This window comes from Tyto alba, unplaced genomic scaffold (assembly GCF_018691265.1).
Source record: "Tyto alba isolate M040663 unplaced genomic scaffold, T.alba_DEE_v4.0 Super-Scaffold_6, whole genome shotgun sequence".
Taxonomy (NCBI): Eukaryota; Metazoa; Chordata; class Aves; order Strigiformes; family Tytonidae; genus Tyto; species Tyto alba.
The window spans coordinates 8,373,180-8,392,842 of NW_024881327.1; the positions used below are offsets into that span (position 1 = coordinate 8,373,180).

At 40.2% G+C, this 19,663-nt stretch overlaps 1 protein-coding gene across 1 annotated transcript in view; it reads left to right on the forward strand.

The window, feature by feature from the left end:
- DCHS2 (dachsous cadherin-related 2) overlaps nt 1-17,432 on the forward strand; it is a 118,924-nt gene extending 101,492 nt beyond the window's left edge. The window contains exons 15-20 of the mRNA XM_042807850.1: nt 1,329-1,540; nt 3,040-3,191; nt 6,083-6,213; nt 7,571-7,857; nt 11,218-11,356; nt 14,480-17,432. Of these exons, the coding sequence (XP_042663784.1) occupies nt 1,329-1,540; nt 3,040-3,191; nt 6,083-6,213; nt 7,571-7,857; nt 11,218-11,356; nt 14,480-17,106 (3,548 nt within the window). The 3' untranslated portion in view covers nt 17,107-17,432. The remainder of the gene's footprint in view (nt 1-1,328; nt 1,541-3,039; nt 3,192-6,082; nt 6,214-7,570; nt 7,858-11,217; nt 11,357-14,479) is intronic.
- Nucleotides 17,433-19,663: the final 2,231 nt, after the last annotated feature.

Below are 19,663 nucleotides of genomic sequence, written 5' to 3' on the forward strand. Positions count from 1 at the left end.
ATACATGAACTAGTCTGTCCTCTGATGAAGAAAGGGAATCAGTTGTGCCGGAATCTGACAGAAGTCTGTCTGTGATGTTCGTAACTTCCAGTGATAGTTATTCTGCAAACTCAGTAGTCTGTACAAGTCTTGGTGGTTGGGAAGTTTTTATTCATATTTATTTGAATGTTTGTTGAAATGATTTAAACATTACTTCTTAACCTAGTAACAATAGACAAGAGAAAGGCAAAACCCCCTATTCTTTAGTATTTGAAGATGTTATCCTGTTTCTTGTGTGCACTTCTCTAGAATGAGCAACTCTGGTTCTTTCACTTGTTCCTCCTAGGTGGTATACCTCAAACTTGATCCACTCTACATGAGTCTTTCAGTTACTCTCTGTCATCTTGAAAGTGTATTCCTCTTCCACTATCTATTTTGCTTTTTCTGTATACAGAATGTTCAAGATGCTATTCCTGAACACTGGACAGATCCATAAGCAATAGCCAATCATTGCTGCTTATCTTGGAAAATGAAAACTAAAAATCACTGGCTTGTAGAGCCACAGTAGATGGGTTCTTATGCTATCACAGGTTTGGAATGTTCATGGCATAATTACTGAAAAATTCATGCAAAAACTGAATTTGAGTTCTAATGATGTTAACATACAAATTAACTATGTTTGATGTTTAGATGTAATGAAGTATTTTTAGTATATTACTATATTACCTAGAAGATAAGAACAGTGTCCATGGATTTCCAAGGACATTTCAGGTTTAATGTGGAGATGTCTAGTTGTGCTTGTAGTCCCAATAATTTTTCCTAATTATTTTTGCTAGAATAACAGGGTGGTGGCAGGGGGATGGGCAGGCCTTACTGCCTCGAAGAATCAGTGTTTTACCTGTTTGTCAGTCAGATACAGAAATCGATACAGCTGTTACCAAATTTGGATATAAATTGAGGTCTAGATGTAACTACTCCAAGAGTCTTCTCAGACACAGCTGGCTCACTGTCACGTGCCAAGGTGCATATGTCACGCAGCCACTTTCTTCCTCTCTATCCCTCTACAACTAAATTGGCTTTGTTTTAGGAAATTGCCAACGTGGCAATTGATCAGTGAAAACTTAGCTCTCCAAGATTTCTACAGTAACTAGCATGTGGGGGTGGGGTGGCATGGTGTTAGGTGGAAGAAAGACATGGTGAGGAGCCTTCTGGAATTCTGTCGTGTTCAGTGAAGGAGACCATATATATTAGGAACTTCACAACTACATTTGTGTGTGTTTTTTCCTGAATACCTAGGTCACATCTCAGGTGGTTTTTTTTTTTTTTTTATTTTTATTTTAATAAACCAGGTGCAATCACAGTAAAAGAGCCAAAGTTTCTTGATTATGAAGTTAAGAATAAAATTCATCTCTCAGTTTTGGCTGAAAATAGCTTGAATTCAGTGCTGTGTGGAGTGACAATTTTGATACAAGATGTGAATGACAATATACCTAAATTTGAGCAAAGCTATTACAGAACATCAGTATGGGAAGGCCAGAGTCCTAAAGCAGACATAATACAGGTAAGTGGAAATGTATCTTCCCAAACCCAGTGCTGTAGTTAAAGAAGTTTAGTTGATCTGTTCATGACTATGGTCCTACTAGGTCTGTTCTGGATCACTGCTGCTTAAAAACTGAGAGTGGGGTTCTTGGTGTTGCTGCTACTTTGCTTGAATATCTAAAATACTCAGTAATTTTTTTTCTAGACCACGTTTCACATCTTTCATTCAGCTTTGTTAAGTTGAAAGAGAATTTTTTATCTTCTTAATAGTTGTGCAGCTGGACTTTAAATAATTTTTTTTTTTTAAATTTTCTGTTTCTCTCTTCAAGTAGTTGAAAAATACCATTCAGAGCTGTGGTTCTGGTTACAATACAAGGCTGAGTCTTGCATTAATGCATCTACTGAAAGGCCTGTAGCAATAAAAAGAATACTTTCAACTCATCAGACTAGTAGAGTCAAACCCAAGTGTTCAATTTAAAATCTGATGCCTAAAGAGCAGCTTGTCTCAATTTAAATGTGCAAACACTTCTTCCTCTGAATGGATCCATTCTCTGAAAGTGTTTCCAGCTGTCCATGTTAGAGCAAAAGAAGACATCAGTTGAACTAGAAGAACGCATAATTTCCTCAGTACATGTTCTTGCATTGCAAGTCAGGTCACAGTGAGGGTCATGTTAGGTACTAAAGATATTCCTCCTCTAGAGAATAAATAAATGGAAAGCTACAAATGCCTCTAGGGCAAAGTGATTAGAAACTGATGGACATTTTATTTAGAGAAACATATGTCCAGGAATGGAGAAAAATCAAAAGGCAGTCAACCCAGATGTGTAGTCAAAATTTTATGACAGAATACATTCTACTATGTTTCATTTATTCAATCTGACTGGTTGCCTCTGCTATGGTTTGGATCCTGTACTCGTTATAATGCTTGTTCAGCAACCGGAAGAATACAAAGACGACTCTTCAAAGAGTCAGAGGAGTCTTTGAGAACCCTGTTCACTGCTGTTGAATGTTATTTATTCAGTTGGTTTTATAGTTTGTCTCTGCCCTTTTTACGTTTTCTGGTTTGTATTTAAAAAATAATTAATGAACTACTCCACGAAAATTCTGAAAACTTAATAATTTAATTATTTTGTCCTTTGTCTCTTTTTATAGCAGTAATACTTTAAGGGCCAGTCCCAGACCACTGAAAGAGTGCATTTTTATGCACTATACAGAGACAACATTCTAACAGCGACCTTACAGTAATATAATCAGTGAGAAATGATTGCATTCGGCCCTAGAACTTTATGAAACCTAATTCCAGATTACTCAGGGAAAGAATTCATGTGCATCCCATTGCAATTCATGAGCAGATTTTGTGACGTCACATGACACTCGTGTTGGGGACCAATATGATTATTTGCTTAAATTTGTTCAGTCGAAATTAAAGTAACCAGAAATAGATGACTGTAGTATAAGGTTTTTCCTTCTGAAATAACATTCTACCATTTTGAATTAAGTTTCAGTTTTGCTCCCAAACAGGTATTTGCAACTGACCTTGACAGTGGGCTGAATGGAGAAACTGAATACTCAATTTTATCTGGTAATGAAAATGGAACATTTCTAATTGATTCAGCACGAGGGATTTTAGCAACTAATACAGTCCTAGATCATGAAAACACTTCATCTTACAGGTTTGTATGCAAGGTTCTTATAAAAATATATTTTTCTTTTTGTTCACTTTAACTTGAGGTTGCTCATGTTGCATATTTTCTAGTTTTTTGTTGATATCCATTACCCACAGAGCCTGGATGCAAGCCAGACAGCTTTGAGAAAAAGTACTAAAGCTGCCCATTTGTACCATGGATTCTTGTGTACTTCTAAAACTTAGGGGAAGAAATATAGTCTTGCTTAATCAATGTCAACGCTTACTGATATAAGTGAGTGTGACGATTCACTATAGGAATTATGACACTTCCTGGATTTTAGTTTATTAAGAACTGTACAGCCGTTCCCTCTCTGGAACCATTTTTTATAAATATGTAAAAACACAGAGAAAGCATTCAAACCAAATCCAAGAAATAGGGACATGATCTGCTCTTTAATTAGAATATAGTTCAAATTTTTTTCTCCATAATGTAATAAAGATGCTTCTGTAAGCTGTTTCCATCTATAAGCTGTCTTGTACCAAGTATTAGTTTTTTTCCTGTTCTCCAAGAAACTGTGAGAAAATATGACCAAGTGGACATGACAATTTTTCTCTACAGGTCATGCCATAATTGGAATTAGAAAGCAAATAAATAATCATGCCTTGAAGAAAAAAATATGAGTATACAGATTCATTAATGCACCCTTTTTACGTACTGCAATCTCTCCAAAAAGTAGATTTTTGTGTAGGTGTCAGTAGAAATTACCTTTTTTTTTTTTTTTTTTTCCCATATGGTTGTAGCATCAGTTAAAGTATCTGCAAGTTTTCCTATCCTCTGGGGCCTCAAAGTTTTAAACATACAATCAGAATTCTTGTGAACCAGAGTAACTTTTAGAAAACCACATCAAAAAGATCAACAGAATAAGAATATGATTTGTTTTTTAATATCACTGTAATTTGATAATAGTGCCCTAAAGGGGATACTTTGTTTTAACTTAATGTAGAGAAGACTTCATTTGGAGTTTATTTTTCATTTTTTCACTGAATCAAAAACATCAGTTCTGATTTTTAGTCATTTAAATAGCGTAATACATTTTATTTCTAACTAGCTCTTTTAAAGAATGTGTGGAATAAATCCTTCAAAGGAGAGTTGCTTACTGTTGATGAAGCATTGAACATGTAAGCATAGTCTCATATCTGCCTTTAACTGAGAACCTGATTTATTTCAGTATTTATGTTGGAATTCTAGCCTTTTAAATTGGAAGTTTGAGGAATCTGAAGCTTCATATTCCTTCTCTTTATTTAATACATTATTCATCTGTACACTGTTAGGTGAAAAGTGAATAGCAAAAGAAGTTTACAGAACTGTTTTCCTGTTCAATTTCAAAATGTTACCATTGGTTCTTTCAAATTCACAAGGAGTTGTTTATTTTATCTAAATTGAACATTTTCATCCCCAGAAGTTCTAAGCCCCTCGTAATAGGAGTTGTAAGGAAAGTGTTGACAGAACCTTAATTTTAATGCCTTGTCTGAGAAGTTTTTATGAGAGTTTTTTCCTGAAACCTTAGAAAGTGATTATTTTTGGTAAAATATTTCCATATGTATACCTTACCAATATTCCTTCTAGAAAAAATACACTTTCTATATGGAATTATACATGGTCACCAATTGAATACTTGACTGCAATTCAAGTTATATGTTCTGTCGGCATCACAAACCACAGGGACACCCAGAGCAGAGCTGGTGTGGCTCAGGAATGGAAGTGCTGCAATCCACAGTTCGAGTTACAGACTTAGTTTTCTGTATTGTCATGTGAACATTTGGGTAATAATATCTATTTGACACTTTAAACAGAAACTGTGACTTAGAAGAAGGAGGGAGAAATAAAGCATTCAGAAGATCTGCAGGGAGATCCAGAAAATATGATGCAACATGCAAACAGTTGTTAGTACACAAAACATTTAACTGAGATGCCAGGCCCTGACTTGTATATCCTTTCACATAGCTTGATATTTTCTTTCTTTTTTTTTTTGTCTGTTCCTTTTTTTAGCGCACCTGTTGAGTTACATTTAATTTTGAATTCCCTTCTGGATGATTTTTAATACTGGCAAGTGAAGTCTTCCAAATAATCTTTGCTTGCAGTAAACATTTGCTCTTTATTGTTTAGAAGCTAATTCCCACAGAAAGTAAACATCCTTTTATACATGTTTTTCAGATCGTTACTTACCATTTTGTTTGCTACGTTGTTTATGGAAGTCAAAAGGTCATTATCAGGAATTTATGCAGGTGCAAAATGGAAGTGAATAGGCAAACTTAATCTGACTGTGAGATTCTGGTCCAATTAAAATCAGTGGGAACTTTGCCATTGTCAAATGGTGTATGTATTGAGGATTTTTACTTTATCACTTATATTGATAATAGAGAGGCTATTCTATATCTCTTCAAACATTTTGTCTGATTATTACTTTGGTTGTTTTGATATTACCTGATTTTTACACTCCTGTTGTCCATTTATAAACAATGAAGAGAGTCGAATTCCCCCAAAGGACAATATAGTACTTAAGTTTTAGTTCCTGCTCTTGAATTACCAACTGGAGAAATGTGTCTTATTTGAAAGAGTCTTGCTAGTTTGTTTAACCACCTACATTTGGTCTGAAATTGGATGGAATGAATACAGATGAATACTTTATTTTTTTTTTTTGTATGATTTTGTTATGGTTTTGCCACTTAGAGTCTCTTGGATAATTTTCCTGCAAGACACAAAAAATAAAACTCCAGACAGTCAGCCTTACAGAAAGAAAGATGGAATTTAAGAGTTGGAATGAAGAGCAGCAAGGGCTGATTTTTAGTTTGTGATTTTTCGGTTGCTTATAACACTGGTGGATAATTTAGTGATTTCTGACCAATAGTGACAATTACTGTTTCCTTTAATTGCAGGTTGGTTGTACAAGCTTCTGATAAAGGAAATCCCAGACTTTCTGCTACAAGTATTGTGAGGATACAAGTTTTAGATGTTAATGACAATGCTCCAGTTGTCCAACCACTAGGTGAAGTGGAGGTCCCAGAAAGTAAGTGTGAAAGTGCAGCTAAGTTTTGTTAAGACTGGGATCTATCAGACAACAATAGTGCTTTTGGTGATTGGTGTAACCAAGCAACTGTGGTAAAAAGGATAATGGATCATATTAATATTGAAATATCAAAGTAAATTCTGATCTACTCTTGTTCTCAGAGGTATTATTCTTAATTTTTAGACATTGTGTTTAAGAACAGTTTTGAACAAAACCATAGGCAATTCAGAAAGAGGAAAACAAACTCTGCAGAAATGCATCTGTAATCTGTTAATTTTGGACTCCAGTGTCATATTCTTCAGATGTCTTCAATTTCTGCTTTTCTCCAATAAAAATACTTGGTGTTAAAACCAGCATTGCTAGAAATGAGATATTTTGAACTTCACTGTGATGAAAGAAACAATTTCTGTAAATTTGAATGAAGTGTTAAAATGCACTGTAGCTTGATCCAGTTGATGATCATGAAGAAGAGGACCCAGGACTTCCTGAGTTCCCATCCCAGCATACATCTGGTATGTTGTGTGACATTAACTAAACATTTGCAGACCTTGATTCTTAAGCCCAGCATTTTTAAATACAGGCATTTTCAAATATAAGTCATGGATGCACAGCAGCTGTAAACTGCTAGCTACTTATTTAGGTTTTTGTATTGCGTTTAAGAATGCCTGCTTTAGGACATTGCAGAGCATTTTTGAGGCTTAATGCCCCAGGTGTGCAAATGGGAAATTATTTACTCTGTTAGCTCCAGGCTTTGTTAGATGGTCACCAATAGGTTCAGTTTGCAATCCCTGATACTGTTAATTTGGCGCATGACAAAAGTTGTCTGCATACAGTTTCTCAATCTCATAGGACTATACCTCAAGCTCTTAAGATTTTGGGCCATGTAGGTCTGCCTGGTGGTCTCATTTCTCTCTAGTGGCCTTCTGCTCCTTTGGAAAAGCTTCAGAATTGCACATGCTGATTCTACACAGACCAGGGGACTCTGATGCCTCAGTTAAATATTCTTTTGGAGGTTTGTGACCCTCTTCAGTAAATTCATGTCACCTAAATGCTTGTGGAAAACCATGGAAGTTCCTGTTGCTGGGGGAGAAACAGTTATGGCTGCACTGGATCTGGGAAAGTCAAAAGAAAAACCCAAATTAAAATTGGGATGAAGCAGATGCATTTGAAGAAATCCACTACTGTCTCCATAGCATGTCAGGATATTGCTCTTGTTCTAAAACACAAGGTCAAAATACAACAAAAGCTAATACAGAAAGATTACATATAATATGATTCAATATTACAAAATGCAAAATCTTCAGAAATTGTAACATCATATTTTAGCTATGACTTATTCTGAAAATTACTTTTTCAGATGCCCTGCCTGGTTTCATAGTGACTCAAGTGTCAGCAAGTGATGCGGACTCCAGGCCAGCACTTCAGTTTGGTTTTATTTATGATAATAGTCCTGGAATGAAATTTGCCATCGATCAGCACACCGGTGTTGTCACAGTGGTGGAACCATTAGATTTTGAGGAAACTGCTGTGTATAAGCTGACAATCATCGTTTCGGATTCTATACATCAAACAGAAGCAGAACTCACCATCCTTATTTTGGACATCAATGATAACCCACCAGTGTTTACTCAGGATTTGTATCAGGTGGGAACGTGGCAAATGGATGACAAACATGATGTCTTTCCATGAATGATGATAAATAGTAGGAGTGCTTGTTTAGATTTGTCTTAAAAATTCATCTGAGCACTGAGAAGGAAGATCTCTGCAAACTGTTACTGAGCAGAAACAGAGCAGAGTTCTTCTGGGAAACCCCATCACCTTCCTAAGAATTCTGCTAAAAGGACTGAGGGAATTTTTCAGTTTTCACGTTTGTGGTTTCGAACTTCAGAAAGAAAGTGATGTGAATGCTAGCTGTACTCCATACACTGTGCATTCATCACTGGGAGTTACTGGATATAATCCAAACCAGTTTGGAGAGCTGGGTCCAGTGTTCAGAACTTCCTTCTTCTGAGAGAATGGTAAACAAGTTGGTACATTTATTCTGGCCCAATTACTATGGCATGAATTTCTTCATTTTCAGTTGCACAGCTCCACCAGAGGTGTAGCAAATGCACCTATGGTAGGTTATGCACATACAGTTTGTAATGCTTAACCCTGCCTTATAGCAATGACATTCCTCTAGGGAGTGAGGGAGATGAGTTTTGACCTCCCTGACATACCCTACTAGACTGAGGAGGGTACAGAGCTGAGATTTTGGACTTCTGGACAAGAATTTGAACTGCTAGACTGTTGTAGAAGTCAAGTTGTCAAAAAATGTTTTGAAAGAAAGCTGTTGTAGCAATTATGGACAACTATGGCACAGGTTGCCGAGTGAGGTTGTGGAGTGTCTATCCCTGGAGATACTCAAAAGTCAACTATACAGAGCCATGGGTACCCTGTTCTAGGTGACCCTGCTCTGAGCAAGGGTTGGACAAGGTCATCTCTGGAGGTGCCTGCCAGCCTCAGCCATTTTGCAGTCCTGTGAACTGAGCTGTTTGACTTGGTGCTTTCTGTGTGTGGTGGCACATGTGAGGCACCGCAGAAGACTTGGATTTAATAATGCTTCATTTATAAATCTCAGACAGATTTAGTCAAAAAATATGTCTAAATATTTGGCTTAGTAGAGAAATTTCAACCTCTGAGCATGTGCAAGCAGAGCAGTTTAGTCACTTAGATAACTATGGGACAGACTGTATGCACCTCTGAAACTTTCAGGTGCCTGAGTTGTCAGGTTCTGTGTAAATTTCCCAGTCAAACTCCTAAGTCTAAATTCTCAAAAAAAAAAAAAAGAAATGCACTATTAATGCACAAGAGATTTTTAGACATGGCCTTAAGTTTTCCTCAACCCTCATATGTGATTTTGGAGAACAGTTTAGGAAAATACTTGCTTGAGCAAACCCTAGGAATTTTTTTTGTAGATCGGAGTAGAAATACAGGCAGGGTTATTAACTGATGCAAAACAGCGTAGCTCTGTTGACTATGATAACATAAACAGCTGAGCTTCTCTCTCCACAATCCTGATGCTTTGGTGTGTTGCATGGACAGTAAGATACACTGCTTCTTTTTGATCAATGATACGTATAATTCCGTAGTCATCATCCGGTAATTTTTACCCTTTTAATGTCCTTTCAAGTGTTTTTATACTTTTCATATATAGTTTCATATATGAAACTATCGAGCTGATCAACAGCTCGATGTCCAAATGGAGAGCAGTGATGAGCGGCATTCCTCAGGGGTCAGTGTTGGGACTGGTGCTGTTTAACACATTTGTCAGCGACACGGACAGCGGGACGGAGCGCTCCCTCAGCCAGTTTGCCGACGAGCCCGAGCTGTGCGGTGCGGCCGACAGGCGGGAGGGCAGGGATGGCATCCAGAGGGGCCGGGACAGGCTGGAGAGGGGGGGCTGTGCGAACCTCATGGAGTTCAACAAGGCCAAGGGCGAGGTCCTGCCCGGGGGTGGGGGCAATCCCAAGCACAAATCCAGGCTGGGAGAGGGGTGGCTGGAGAGCAGCCCCAAGGAGAAGGGACTTGGGGGTGTCGGTGGGTGGAAAACTGACTGTGAGCCAGCAATGGGCGCTCGCAGCCCAGAACCCACCCGTGTCCTGGGCTGCATCAAGAGCAGCGTGGGCAGCAGGGCCAGGGAGGGGATTCTCCCCCTCTGCTCTGCTCTCAGGAGACCCCCCTGCAGTGCTGGGGCCAGCTCGGGGGCCCCAACGTAAGAAAGACATGGACCTACTCGAGTGGGTCCAGAGGAGGGACACAAGGATGCTCAGGGGGCTGGAGCAGCTCCGCTGTGAGGCCAGGCTGAGAGAGTTGGGGGGGTTCAGCCTGGAGAAGAGAAGGCTCCGGGGAGACCTTACAGTGGCCTGCCAGTACCTAAAGGGGGGACAGGAAAGGTGGGGAGGGACTCTTTATCAGGGAGTGTAGGGATGGGACAAGGGGCAACAGTTCTAAACTGAAAGAGGGTAGATTTAGGTTAAATACCAGGAAGAAATTCTTCCCTGTGCAGGGGGTGAGGCGCTGGCCCAGGGTGCCCAGAGCAGCTGTGGGTGCCCCCTCCCTGGAAGGGTTCAAGGCCAGGTTGGACGGGGCTGGGAGCCCCCTGGGCTGGGGGAAGGGGGCCCTGCCCGGGGCAGGGGGGTTGAGACTAGATGGTCTTTAAGGTCCCTTCCAACCCAAACCATTCTATGATTCTACGATCTATATATACATATATGGCTATTATGTACATGTAATCTCTCTTTTAAAATTATTCACACTAACACATGAAGTTATGACAAAAGTAGCTGCTGTATCATACTGTTCATTTGAAATTGGATTTATAAGGTGAAAGGAAACTTTGGTCAGAAAAGTACTGTATCTGGCCTTCAAATAACAGAAGCTCTTAAGGGAAAGAACTTTCTCAGTTTCTTAGATTATATAGTAAAGATTATATAGTAAAGTAAAAAGAGCATTTTGAAAAACTAAATTCTGGGAATAATCTACTGATGATTAAGTGCTCTGGTGCTGCAATTTTCAGGGTACATGTGTTGGGTTTTTTTAACGGTCAGTCATATACTTCAGATGGTGACTGCACACTATTCCATGTATGAAAAATCAAGGTGTTTCTGAAAGCAGGGAGAACCAAATTTAGTTGCAGTCCATTGTAGGTATTCCTTCCATTAGTTTACTGAAAAAAGAGATTCAGTGATTCTTTGAACTCATTATCATAATGAACTAGAAGCAGATGGATTTTACTACTATTTAAAGTTTACTAAAAATTTTGGGTGTATTGTATGCATAATTTTCAATATCTCAACTCTTTATAGTTTTGTCCCAGAAGAAAATGGTTAGGTGAAACTTTTCCCAAAGCTGGGAACTGTGTGTGCTTTTTAATAATAAGATCAAATAAAGGAAAATGTATTTTTTATGTTCAAAATCTTTTATTAGGCTCTCTCAAAACTGTAATTTTGTTTTATACGTCAGGTGAGCTTGCCAGAGCTCATTTCTATGGATGCCACTGTTCTGACAGTCTCTGCTGTGGATAGGGATTCGGAGCATAATGGAATGATTTCCTACAAAATCCTCTCTTCCTCTGAGGGATTTTCAATTGATCACAAGAATGGTGAGTTTGTAAGCATGGTTTATTATTTCAGCTTTTTCAGTGTAAATTAAAAAGTCCTGTTGCACTTCCTCACCTGTTGCTGGTGATCACGTGAGTCCTGGAAATCCTTAGTGGCCAAAGTTCATCATATGTTTTGGCTAAATCTGCTATTTTTGCTGAAGAACTGATTGCATCAAAGACTGGAATTCTCAGTTTTTCCCCGAACCACGCACGGCGCAGCTAGTCACAACATCCTATAGGTGCTATTCCTCTGATGTGTGTCGTGGTTAGAGCCTGGTGGGCAGCCAACCCCCGCAGGTGGTCACCCTCCCTTCCCCTCCACCTGGGAATGGGGGAGGGGATCAGAGGGGTGAAGGGAGACTCGCAGGCTGAGATAGGAACAGTTTAATAATGGCAATAAAACGAGACCAATGATGATGATAGGGGAAAAAGAAAGAAAAAAAAAAAAGAAGTATATAAACAGGCAATGTACAGCGTAACTGCTCCCCACCCGCTGACCAACCCCCAGCCCGTTCCCGGCCGGCGACCCCAAGATACCAAGATCCCACAATCGCAATCCTGGAAGCGATAGAGCCCCTTCCCAACCACCCCTCCTCTGTACAGTGAGCATGACGTTCCATGCTATGGAATATTTCACTGGCCAGTTTGGGTCGGGTGCTGTGGCCGTGCTCCCTCCCTGCTCCCTGTGCCCTTGCGCACGGGCAGGACATGGAGAGTCGGAGAGTCCTTGAAGTCTCGGCAGCAGCTGAAAACACCAGTGTGCTACCAGCATTCTTCCCCTACCAAACCCAAAGCTAAATCCAAAACACAGCACTCATCTAGTCCCTGAAAAGGAATATTATTTCAGCCCAAACCAAGACAATGTGATTTGTTAGAAAAGTTGCTGTACGTTTTGCATTGATTCATAACATTTCAGCTCATGTATTAGATTTCATTCAATTTCAGTTCTTACTGTTTTTCAGTGTAAGTTAAACCCATCATAATGGAGCTTCTCTACAGCTTGGGCAGTATGTTTTTAAGATTGTTTCTTTAGAGAGTTTATGTTATCCTATAATTCTAAATGGAATTTAAAAATTTTCTAAATTATGAACACTGTTTCCGAGGTACATAATTTTCTTCAGTAGTTAAGAGATTTACCAATTTAAATTTTCTGATCCAGTGTTGTAACACTCTGGGAGGTGGAAAACTGTATGTGACTCTCTTTGTATGCATATGTACGTATAATTTTGGTGAATACCAGCTTCAGAGATTACTAGATACTGCAGAAACGATGTGCAGCTATTGTTCAGTGAGCAGGTTCTTATTGCTTATTTGCTGTACCAGGTGTTTATATGAGCTGAATTTTTGAATGCGATGTTTGTTGGGTGGTGGTAGCTACAAATACTGAATATACAAATGTCTTACCCAGTTATAACTATTTTCTTTTCAAGTCATTTGTTATTCTGCATTCACCAACCTGTCAGCAACCAACAGCTAGAGGCTGTTTTCAACTGTGATCAGAAAATTGTCACACAGCGTTGTCTCTGTGGTGCTTAGCTACACACTGTGAAGAATGAAGCAGAAGTAGATGGCTTATGAACGTAGAGTCATTGACTGGTTTGGATTAGAAGGGACATTTCAAGATCATCTAGTCAAACTCCCATATTTAGATAAATAATTTGAATGAAACATGTTTACACAACTTATTGGCAAACCTATCTAAATAACAAACAAGCCCATAATGTTACTGCATTGCAAGCAAAACAGAACTAACGACCATTGGTAATGAACAGTTATAAGGACACTATATTTCTTTAGCTTTGTTTTGTCTTTTATTTTATGCAGTTTGCATGTTCAGCCTGTTACTAGGAAGAGAAGTTTTTGCTGGTCTAAATGCTGTATGTGTATTTCATACTGCATCACTGTGGTTAGGGCTTGACTTTGCAGTGTTAGCTATGATTTCTTAGAACCATAGAGTAGTTTGGGTTGGAAGTGACCTTTAAAGGTCATCTAGTCCAACCCCCCTGCAATGAGCAGGGGACATCTTCAACTAGATCAGGTTGCTCAGAGCCCTGTCCAACCCGACCTTGAATGTTTCCAGGGACGGGGCATCTACCACCTCTCTGGGCAACCTGTTCCACTGTTTCACCAACCTCATCATAAAAATTTCTTCCTTATAACTAGCCTGAATCTACCCTCTTTCAGCTTAAAACCCTTACCCCTTGTCCTTTTACATCAGGCCTTACTAAAAAGTCTGTCTCCATCTTTCTTATAAGCCCCCTTTAAGCATTGAAAGGCTGCTATAAGGTCTCCCCAGAGCCTTCTCTTCTCGAGGCTGAACAACCCCAACTCTCTCAGCCTTTTGTCACAGGAGAGGTGTTCCATCCTTCTGATCATTTTGCAGCCCTCCTCTGGACCACCTGCTCCAACAGGTCCATGTCTTCGCTGTGCTGAGAACTCCAGAGCTGGATGCAGTACTCCAGGATGGGGTCTCATGAGAGCGGAGTAGAGGGGCAGAATCCCCTCCCTGGCCCTGCTGGCCACGCTTCTTTTGATGCAGCCCAGGACACGGGTGGTTTCTGGGCTGCGAGCGCACATTGCTGGCTCACAGTCAGTTTTCCATCCACCAGTACCCCCAAGTCATCTTCTGCAGGGCTGCTCTCAATCCCTTCATTGCCCAGCCTGTACTGATACCCAGGGTTGCTTTGACTCATGTGCAGGACTTTGCACTTGGCCTTGTTGAACCTCATGACGTTTGCACAGGCCCACTTCCCACGCTTGTCCAGGCCCCTCAGCAGGGCGTCCCTTCCTTCCAGCATGTCAACCTCACCACACAGCTTGGGGTCATCAGCAAACTTGCTGAGGGTGCACTCGATCCCACTGTCCATGTTGCCAACAAAGATGTTAAACAGTGCTGGTCCCAACACCGCCCCCTGAGGAGCACCACTCACCACTGCTTTCCATCCAGACATTGAGCTGTTGACCCACTACTCTCTGGATGCAAGGGAGTTACTTTGGGGTGTGCAACCATTACAGTTGAGCCGTTTTCAAATGTGACTTGATTAGCTTCAGCTTTTGGAATCACATTTATTTGCCTTAGTGAGTGTGAAGTGTGGGCTTCTGTTAATTCTGCTTTATTTTCAGGTTCAGTGTTTGCTACGGGACCGGTGACACAGCTGGAAAAGATTTCCATTATTCAGCTCCTGATAGAAGCCACAGATGGGGGCAGTCCCACTCTGAGTGCAGTTACCTCCGTAGAGGTGCACATAGAAGATATAAATAACTATGCCCCTCAGTTCACAAGGGTTCTGTACAATCTCAGTGTGAGCGAGGGTGCCTCAGTTGGAGAAAGTGTCCTTACATTTTCAGCCATTGACTATGATTGGACACGTGAAAACACATACGTTGAATACTCTATTATTGATGGCAACACTGAAAATTTATTCTCCGTGGAAACAAGTGTAGTGGAGTCAGAAGCATCCTACAAACATGTTGGTAGTCTTGTTTTGAGCAATATTCTTGACAGGGAAACGGCTGCTTCTCACCGTGTGGTCCTCTTTGCCTCTAATCGTGGAATGCCCTCCTTGAATTCAACTGCTACTGTGCTAATAACTGTGCTGGATGTTAATGATAATCCCCCAGTATTTAGCAGCATGGAGTACCATATTCATGTCAAAGAAAGCATCCCTGTAGGTAGTCACATCACTGAAGTTTCAGCAGATGACTGTGATGCAAGCACTAACGCAGAGATCAGTTATGCTATCATCTCTGGAAATGACAAGGGACATTTTCGCTTGGATGAGAAAACAGGATCAGTGGATTTGATGAAAACGCTGGATTATGAGGATACTGTGAAATTCACCTTGATCGTCCAAGCCACAGATGGAGGAGCTGATGTAAAAAATGTGGCTTTTTCTGTTGTTCTTGTTAGCATCCTAGATGACAATGATTATGCCCCTCTGTTTTTGTTTCCCAGCCTGAGCTGCACTGTCAGTGAAAACCTGCCTACCTTTTCTTTTGTGTGCGCTGTTAATGCACTGGATTTTGATAAAGGCTCCTATGGACACCTTACCTACTCCATCCAGTCTTCATGTCTGGCTCATCGTGAAGCTCCTAGAGACCATAACATGTTCTTTATTGATCCTTTGACAGGAGCTATTCATACAAAGCAAATGTTCGACTATGAAAGTCAGAATAGGTACTGTCTCATAATCCAAGCAAAAGACAAAGGTGACTCACTGGCTACCATTACAGTTCAGGTAGATATTGAGGGGAAAGATGAATTTGCCCCAGTGTTTACACAAGATCAGTATTTCTTTAATCTCCCTGAGAAGAATGAAGCAGGCCAGTTGCTTGGCAGAGTGACAGCATCTGACAGTGATGGTGGACTGGATGGAGTTGTTCAGTACTCTCTGTTAAAAGCTTCTCTATTCTTTTCTGTGAATCAAACCAGTGGTAATATTTATTTGTCTCAGACTGTTCACAGAAAGAAAAATGGCAGCAAAAGGAATGATGACACCCTGGAATTGTTGGTAAGAGCTCATAGCCCCAAAACTGAGTCAAAGTTCACAGTGTGCACTGTTTTGGTAAATGTTTCCAATTCTCCTGAGAGTTATCCCATAGTGTCAACATACAGGCTCACCATTAGCATTTCAGTCTCCTTGATAGTGTTCCTCCTACTAGCAGTCAGTCTTATCGCACTTATTCTGAGACATAAGCGGAAATATCTGATGAACTCTTGTGTGAAAAAAGAAGCAGTATCCTCCTCAGCTAGTGATGTGAATTCAGCCAGAGAAGGTAAGGACTGCCAGAAAATCCAGAGTACTGAGACCAGTATGCTTCCCATGGGTGCCATAGCAGAATGGCTGAGCCTAGCAGGAATCAGAGAGGGGAAGAATGGTGGTGTCCCCTGCAGGCATTCAGACTCCAGTGGCCACAGTTCTGCTGAAGGAGAAACAGCAGAGGATGAGGAAATCAAAAGGATCAATGAACATCCTTGCAGAAAGAGCGTCGGCTCGGTGCTGAGTGAGCATGGTTCGCGGGTGCCAGATTCAGGGATCCCAAGAGATTCTGATCAGCCCTCCTGTCAGTCTGGAGAAATGGATGTCGTGGCTACTGTGCAAAGCATGGAGAATGTGCAGGCCATTAAAGGGGAAGGCAGAGAAGAAGCCTGTGATACAGCCTATGCACGTAAAATGTTGTGTCAAACACTTAAGAAAATTGGAATAAAAGAGAAAGTCATACTGACAGAACTCACCAGAGAATATATCTTGATGTCAGATAGGCAGGACTCTGGGTATGATTCTCTTGCAACTCTTGACACCTCTGATGAGAATCTCAGAGGTGGTTATGACTGGGATTATGTGCTCAGCTGGGAACCCAGATTTCAACCTTTTGCCTCAGTGTTCAATGATATTGCAAAACTGAAAGATGAAAACTTACACATTCACAGCTTCCCTAAGGAGAAGAAATCTCTTGTTTTCCCTCCTCCTTTGATAACATCAGTAGCTCAGCCTGGCATAAGGACAGTGCCACCACGAATGCCAAATCTAATATCAGGGCAAGCATTTAAAAAATATCCTCGTTCTCCCCTTATCCATAATCTTGTATACCCTCCACCAACCATGACCCCCAGTTTTTCTCCTTCTCTCTCTTTGCTTACCATGCAGACGCCTACTGCTTCTCCAGTAATGTCTGATGGGAGAATGATAGGAACCTGCCCTATTGATCCAAGCCATGAACTTGCAACAGAGGAAGAAATTCATGTCTAGGTTATTGACAGTAGTTTACAGTAAAAAATATGGCTTAAAATGTATTTTGTTACTGTTTAACAAGTAAAATATGCCTGTCAGAGCTATATCACCAGTATTCTTTCTGTTTTCATGAGCTGAAAAAGTTAAAATGTAAAATAGCCACAAACTTGGTAACTAACCATCTTGTTCTTCTGAGAGTACACTGTGAGGCCATTGAGGCTTCTCCTCTTTCATCTCCCAACAGCTGTATAAATCACACAGCCGGGTGCCTGATAACTAACTTGACCAATATTACTGTTTTTCTCATAAAATATGTCAATAACAAATAAATGGTAATAATTCTCTACTGTGGAAAAACTTTATTGGCATGCTGGTGGGTTCTGACCACTTCTGTGGTGGTATTAGAAGAGGGTACTAGAGGGATATGTAAGTACGTCAGGATTAGGGATGGGAAAAGAATAAAGCAAGGATTCCTACTGAGTTCTTTCTCAAGTGTTTGCCTAGACTTCTCACATCTCAGCTTCTGGGTCTCAACTATCTGTTGGGCCTGGTGCAGTTTCATCATCTGCCATGGTTCCCTGACAGGCTTTATTAGCTGTCCTTGTACTGTGGAATCCCACTTAGCAGTTTCTGTGCACCTTTCATTTATCTCCTGGTGTAAAGCCAGCAAGTCATGATTATCTGAATAATAACAGATCAAGCTTGAAAAAAACGAATAACAAGTGGTAAGATAAAAGCAACTGTCTTCTCTATTACTAATAGATACTAGTTGTCTTTCTGTCCTATTACAGAAGCTGTCGTGGTCCCCAGGCAGCTGTAGGAACAGACAGTGTTACAGTTTTGAAGGGCTTGTATGCCACCACGCTGGCCTTTGGTCCTGTGCTGGCCATATGTCTGCAAGACCAAATAATCTGGCCTTGTTTGCTGTATGTGTCATACATAGGGCATTTTGTGTATGTATGTATACTGAGGTACATACACATGCCTATACTGCTGTGTATGCTTGTATATTGTATCAATAAAATATACAGAAAATACATCTGGAGTAACTCTGGTTTCTCTAAAGTGTATATTTTAAAATATTTTGAATCGCGTGTATTAAAACTGGGCTATAGGGAGGGGTCTAGTTGGTGCCCAGGAATCTGTTACATGTTGGATGTTGTACAGAGGTATATATTGTAGACATCATAACGGGTAGAGGAAAAGCAAACAGTGTGGTTAGACTGAGAGATCTTGTGGGATCTGTACTGTGTGCAGTGGCTTTTGTCGTTTCCTTGGTCATGTGTGTCAAGATTTGCAGCCTGTGAGCTCATAACCTGTCTTTGACTAAGATCGTGTTTGTAAGGCTACACCTGCACTGTACTATCCTGCGATAGGATCCATGCTGCTATGCAAGAGTGCTTCTTTTAAAGCTGGTATTTGTTCTTTGTACTGCTGTGAAGTATTAAATGAGATGTAGCTTAAGAATTCATTGGGATAGACAAATGTTACTAAGAGAAGAGACAGGATGGTAAGTTTTACACTCAGACAAAAACCCGTGCCGCGAAGAGGAGGAGTCATTCTTCAGTTCATATCTGAACATGGAGTATCAGTTTAAGGCTGTTATTTCAGATGAATATTATTCTCCACCCGTTAACATTATGCTATCTAGAGCCTGTTTGGTTTTTACATCTATGTCTTAACTTGTAAAGTAATTTCTAATAGAATGAGAGGTGTTCTTTGTAGTGTTCAGTTCTGTGCAGTTACAGCTTCAGGAGGTACACATGGCACACAAAACTACTTTTTCTATATAGTCAGCAAATTAGCTAATCTGCTTTTAGTTTCAGGTTGTAATGATCAAGTGGTAGCTATTGCTCTGAGGTGCAGTGAACACATGCGGTCCTGATAGGGGTCATCTTTCCAGTAGGTGACTGGTGGAAGAATAAATGCTTTACACAGAAAAACTGTGTTAGATCTGTTGCATTGATGGATATGAAGTGGTAGCTAGGGCCTTGTTTCATGTGTAGAGTTGAGGCTAATGGATGAGTAGCTTTTTCTTCACTAATACTGCTTTTGCAAATGGAATACTCTTAGCATTAGAAAGCATTCAGTCATCATACTTAGCACAAGATTTGGACATCACCATGCTCATGTGTGCCCACTTCCTATAGTTCTGCTTGAAAAGTGAGAAAAGCCTGTTTCTGTTTGTACCCTTTTTGCTCCTTCAAATGCAGCTTGGTTTTCATGCCTTTCTGAAAAGATTGGATATGATTTGCATTCTATTTATCAAGTGCATGATATAACCAATGCATACCTTGTGCTCCTCTTAAGTGTTACAACAATCTTTTCCTTGTCTCTTATGTATTTGCTCATTCTATATCAAATGGGAAACAACACTTAGCTGATATATTGTTGTTTTGTATATGGTCAAGCTTAGAAATGTGACCATTGAAACAAGTGTCTGCAGTAAATCATGTGTAGTTCCTTTAACCTTACTGTTTTTTTCCCTAGGTAAACAGAATAACTTCTGTAATTTACCATGAGTTTAATATTAGCTTGCCTGGAAGAGGCTGTGTTACTTTGCAATTCTACACAC